The sequence below is a fragment of the Glycine soja genome, chromosome 7, assembly GCF_004193775.1.
Source record: "Glycine soja cultivar W05 chromosome 7, ASM419377v2, whole genome shotgun sequence".
NCBI classification, from domain to species: Eukaryota; Viridiplantae; Streptophyta; class Magnoliopsida; order Fabales; family Fabaceae; genus Glycine; species Glycine soja.
In genome coordinates this window covers 30,669,916-30,675,971 of record NC_041008.1, presented here as the reverse complement: position 1 = coordinate 30,675,971, position 6,056 = coordinate 30,669,916, and the positions used below count along the sequence as shown (strand labels likewise).

The 6,056-nt window shown below is 34.0% G+C and overlaps 1 protein-coding gene across 2 annotated transcripts; it reads left to right on the top strand.

Annotated features, from left to right (window-relative positions):
* Positions 1-765: 765 nt before the first annotated feature.
* On the top strand, positions 766-5,125 carry LOC114419277 (tRNA:m(4)X modification enzyme TRM13 homolog). Of its 2 annotated transcripts, none has more exons than XM_028384917.1 (10): positions 766-886; positions 1,512-1,735; positions 1,808-1,873; positions 1,981-2,313; positions 2,640-2,892; positions 3,061-3,118; positions 4,093-4,179; positions 4,260-4,391; positions 4,506-4,644; positions 4,762-5,125. In XM_028384917.1, exons 2-10 carry the CDS (start codon positions 1,659-1,661, stop codon positions 4,985-4,987), a joined length of 1,371 nt encoding a protein of 456 aa, XP_028240718.1. In that variant the 5' UTR covers positions 766-886; positions 1,512-1,658; the 3' UTR covers positions 4,988-5,125. The 2 variants fall into 2 exon arrangements, with proteins under 2 accessions (XP_028240718.1, XP_028240717.1); XM_028384916.1 differs by having other exon boundaries at positions 773-939.
* The last annotated feature ends 931 nt before the right edge of the window (positions 5,126-6,056 follow it).

Sequence of the window (6,056 nt, the reverse complement as noted above, 5' to 3'; positions counted from 1 at the left end):
GGTATTTCATTATTTTCCTATCGAACAACATGTTCATCTTTACAACGATAATGACAAAGATTGTTTACAAAGACAGCTCCATCTCCATGACAGTTAATATATAGAACAAAGATAGTGTAATCGCTGTTAAAATCACTACATCAAGACAGTCCGCCCTTCAATGTTGGTATATCCTTGAGGACGAAAGACCTATAATGTTAAGCATTTGCTTTTAGTATAAACAATATATTTAACTAAGTATTATATAACACAGAGTTGACAATTAGGAAACAAATATATACCATGACAAGCTTCTATGACTAGAATGACACACAAAATACCTAATTTGAATGAAGCATTTGATATATTTCTTAGGATGTAGTCTTAAGATGCGAGGATGAAATCTAAAATTAGGTTAATAAAATTTGGTCACTTTTTGAAATAATATTGATTGAAGATATGGATGAAATTGAATATTTAATATTAAAAAATTTGAGTAATTTAAAAAACTTATATAATTTTTTTATAATTATAATAAAAGTGGCTACATAAGTAAATTATTCTTATGATGATCAAATGAATCCTAAAAGTATATGTAAAACCTACAAAAATTATTCTTTCCACAATTTACCCATGCATTGCGCGGAAAAAATTGACCATAGTTTTTTTTTTTAACTTAAAAAATTGACCATAGCTGAAATGTAATCTAGTTTCGCTTATAAGAAAGGTTATTTGTCGTTATAAAAATTTTGTGCCAAAACGACGTCGTCGTCACGTTTAGCAGCAAAGCAAATTTGCTTAAAGCCTCCATCCTCTGTTGTGTTGGAGTCGAGTAAAGAAGAGAAGACAAGTGTGATTTGCAGTCGGATTGCCGGTGTCTGTTTCGTCGAAGTCTTCCTCGTTTCTGGTGCGCGTTCGAAGCCGCTACTCACTTCGCTAGCGTTCCTTCTTTGTTAATTTGTATGTTGAAAATTTTAAATCAATGGTTTTGGTTATGTATGAGACTGAGTAATTATTTTTCCTTCAAGTATTATTACATTACATTTGTTCGGAAGAAACACATTTTTCGTAGGCTATAACCACATTAATGTAGTAGGAACAGTTTGAGCAGCAAGGGTGGATTTCATCTCATGTGGATAGAATCTTTCTTAGTTATATATGTTGTGGTTGGATTTATGAAGTTAGAGTCTGTTTGGATCAATAGCAGAAGGAAATAAGAAACAAGAAATGAAATAAGTTTCTCTAAAAGCTATAAATTAAGTTTTTAGAGAAGCTAATGTGATCATGTTTCTACAGATTAGTTTATGCATAAGCTAATTTTTTTGCTTTTCAAAAAAGCTTATTTCGTTTTTTTTTTCTTTATGAAGAAATTTACCCACACAAACCCTTAGTTTAGAGAAGAAATAGTTTGAAGTTTGAACCAGTTAGTAGCTGTTTTGGAATCTTATATACAAGTTAAGGTGACATTGGATTTGGATACATGTATTAGATTCATACATTTCTTTTTGTTCATTCATTACTTTGTTATCCAGGTTTCCTGATTCGAGCATTTAACTGGTGGTTGGGCCAATCTCACTGGGTTGATCCCCAGTCCGAAACTGACAACTATGAGCAGCACTCTTTAAAACCATATTTCAAGTATATAAAGTTTTTGAATGAAGTAAGCTAAAAGAAGTACTATGGAGACCAAGCGCTGCAACTTCTGGCTTCCTAACAAAAACAGATTTTGTGCAAACTGCCCTCTCAATGGCTCCTTGTAAGTGTCTGTCTCTTATTTGCTATCAAATATTTGATTCATTTCACTTACCCTTCAATTCTATGAGCTCAGATTCTGTGGCAATCACAACTCAAGGTCTCAAGGCCAGTGGATCCCCTGCCCCATAGATCCATCCCAGTACTTGCTCTCTCTCTTATGATTTCTTCAGTATATAAACTTTTGTTCATTCTTCTAATTTTTTATCTCTTTTTTCCTTTGGTTCTTGTTATTCCATCATTTGATAGCTCGGTGCTCAAGCAAAATCTCAAAGGGCATGTTAAGCGGTGTCCATTGCTGAAACAGGTTCAATCTTTGTCTGACCAACCGTTCTATGATAAAGGCATCAATGCTGGTTCTGATGGAGAGGAGGAAACATCTGGGGTTGATGATTCAAGATTGCCCACTATGACAGTTTCTTCAGAAATGAAGAGGAATACTCTTCATGAAATGAGTGTGGCTGAATTTTGCAATTTGATTGAAAAGATAGAATTTCTTCATGAGTCATTGTGTAAGGATATTGAGGACTCGGTTCAGATGCCAGAGGTTTGCAGACTCTGGATTAAAAGAGTTGGAGATAGGTAGCTATTGGTGAAAACCTTTGAATTTATTTAAGTGTTAAATTCTAGTTGCCTCATGTTGTTGTATCAAAATCATTTTGTCGGTGAGTCTGATTTGTTTCTTTGTCCCTATGGTTAGTTTCTTCATCACAAAGCCCCTTATGTGTACTTCTTTTATTATGAAGCTTACTTCCTTCAGTCCAGCTATTGCAATTAAGCATTTGGGGTAATGTGACAAAGTCAAATTACAAGTTGGGATAAGGATTCAACCCAAACTAGAAGGGGGCAAACTGAATTTAACTTGTTTAATGGGTTTGATTTCTATTTACAACTTGAGTTGTTTGCAGGAAATTGCCATTTCAAGAGAAACATATAATGCAGCAGGCATCTATTGTGGGAAATTTGGAAAACTTTGGTGTACTGAAGAATTCTCTCAGAAGGAATCAATCTGAGTGTGTGGAACCTGTTGAGAAGAAGGAGAAGGATGTCCTTGCAGTGATTGAGTTTGGAGCTGGTAGAGGGTATTTGACACAGATGCTTGCAGACTGCTATGGAATCAAAAAAGTCTTTCTAGTCGAGCGAAAGGCATACAAGTTGAAGGTAGGACATAAGCTGCTTGGGAAAGTAATTATCATTAAATGCTCCTATTTCCAACAAGTTCTAAACCATGATAATATTTCAAGATATTCGTAAGATGTATGAACTTTGAACTTATAGTGATCTTTAATTTGTTTATGTTTATTTGCATCATGCCAATGCTATTGCCAGGCTGATCGATCATTGCGACAGAATGAGAGCTTGATGTTAGAGCGTTTGAGAATTGACAGTAAGAGTCTTCAAAATACTTTTAGAATTTTCCGAAGTTGTATTATAGTAAAGTTGCGTGCTTAGACATATTTACCGAAGAAATCATACTGTGTTTCAACTAAATATGAGAAATTTGTCAATAAGATATAGATTTATAAAGGTGATCTTATTGAAGTGTATACAAATGTTTCAGAAAGAGAGTATGGGAAGACTTGCCCCTAGTATGAACTCTTTCACTCGCTGTTTCCCCCCCTGCTCTACATGACTCATATGCATACATGTTTAAAAACTCTTGATGAAAAGCAATACAAATGATGCATTTATTATAGTAAATCAACTAAGCATATTCACTTTTCTTAGTCCTTTGTATGTAAAGCCTTGTTGTCCACCGTGTTGAGGTAATTTAAGAATGGTCAGGCATAACAAATCAACTGCAGTTCTTTCTCTGTTCCCCTTTACATATAAGTCCTAAGGAACCCCGTTTCATAAATACAATAGCCAAAAGCGGCTTCATTTAAAAAGTACGTTCATTTTCCTCCTACTCTACTAGTGTAGTTTTGGGCCAAGGGCATGTTCATTAACACCTTTCGTATTTTTCTGGCTTAACTTACAGCCAACATTTCTTCTGAAAACTTTTGTGCAGCTTGGATGCTTATGTCTTAATCCAAGCTCTTCTTAGTTTTGGTTCATCTCATGCTTATCGTCAGATCAAGAAACAATATGCATGTATCCATGCATTTTATATTTTATTATGGCCATGGCATATGCATGGTTTTGAATTATTTAGATTTTGTTGTGTTATGCTCTCCAAAGTTTAGTCAGTTTCAAGCTGCAATCATTAAAAGTTTCCTAATCCCCTGATGAATTTGCTCTATTTATATTTCTTGCAATTTTATTTCTTCTTTGGCTTCTTCATAATTTTGCATTGCAGATTTTTTTTCACTTGATCTGCAATTTTGTGCCCTATAAAATTGTAAACTCCAATTATTACAGTTGAAGATTTAGATTTGAATGCTGTTGAGTCTTTGCAAGGAGTTCCATATCTAGCCACTGGTAAACATCTATGTGGAGCTGCAACAGGTAACTTTGACAATTTAGTAAGAGAAGCATTGCCATGTCATTGATGAAAAAATAAATGATTATGCAACTTTTTTTGTCAGATTTAACTTTGAGATGCTGCTTTCCTGAATATAGAGAAGATAGTAGTGGACAGTACACTGCTAATAGTAAGTTTGGAGGTCTAGCTATAGCAACATGTTGTCACCACCTTTGCCAATGGAAACACTATATAAGTAATCACTTTCTTCTTCCTTGCTTGTAAAATACTATAGTTTGTGTACTTAAACCTCCTTTTGGATGTGATCATAAGTTTTGGTTACTAGCTGACTGAAATTGTAAACTTGCAGATAAAAGGTTTTTTCTGGATTTGGGATTGACAAAGGAAGAATTTCATGCCATTACATGGTTTACCAGCTGGGCAGTAGATGCTAATCATGGTTCAGATCTTCCTGATACTACTAATTGTATATCACATTTGCAAACAATGTAATCCTTCCAATTCTTTAGTCATTAAATTGAGCATAAAAATTATTGTTACCAATAAATTAGTATTTTCAAACAGTTACAGAAACTGGTTTATAGAAAGTTGTGTTTTGGCTGCAGAAAGGAGCAAGGTGATGAATGTGCAAATGGAGTTGAAAAAATTCTCTCAGACATGCAAGCAGATAAACGAGCAGCACTGGGATTTAAGTGCAAGTGGATTATTGACATGGGGAGGTTGATGTGGTTAAGACAACATGGATTAGATGCAAAGCTTGTCAAATTTGTTCCACCAAGCATCTCTCCTGAAAATCATTTGCTATTGGCTAGACCATCAAATCGATTATGAAATGTATATTTGATTATCTTCTTTTTCTGCATTTGTCCCTGGTGACAATATGTTAGGTTTCTTGTTAGGTTGATACATTCTATGTTCTTTTCGATATACTAAAGTAATATGAGGAGCACTTAACCACTTACTGCCTTAGGGATTAGAATTGAATTTTGTCATTTTTTTTTTCTTCTACTTGGTTGAAGTTATCGGTGCCACAAGCCCACAAGATTATTTTTCATAGTGTTGGTAGATCGAATGTATGTTGTAGTAGGTGTATAATTTGAGACGTTATAGCTAAAGATAAATTAAAGGTGATGCAGAATTATTGATTAAATGCATGCATGATAGAAGAACCAGAAAAACTAGTTTATAGAGGAGAAAATCTAATATATATGATAAGCAAAATTAATAATAATTTATAACATTATTTTTTCTCATTTTAAGAAAAAGGTTTCGCCACGCAAAATAGTGTCACATTGTATCTCAATAATTATTATACTCTGCTCAAAAACAATTTAAAACATTATATAATAAGAAAACATATTTAAAAGTAATTAACGTAATTAAATATTGTACTAAAAAATGTAATTAAAAGCAATTAGAGTATAAATTTAGCACACGTTTTTTATTTATCATATTTTAATCTATGTTGTACAATAGCTTGGTGATGTCATAATTCATTTCTTCAGTTTATTTCCGCTGCGCCTCTCCCTTGCTTCTCGATTGACCCAAAACACTCTTGCACACACACAAGTTCTATTTTTTCTTTTTTTTTTTCTCTCTTCCAAGATTCAAGCACCATCTTCCCCCATCACCTTCTACCACCATCCTCCGTCAAAGAAACCTACAAGCAAGCTTCCTCTTCCATCCAAAGGGACACTTGGAGCAAGCTTTCTCTTCCTCTTTCACGTGCTCAAAGTATGGGGAGAGTGAGGAGAAAGAATTCTTTTTACTTGTTTACATGTTGATCGTGGTTCCTACTACAAGCCCCTGCTTCTGTTTTCTGGTTCTTATTATTTTAATTGTTTTTCACTAACTAAATCTCTAAAAATATGAGACCAGTTTCCATAGCTCCGTATGAATG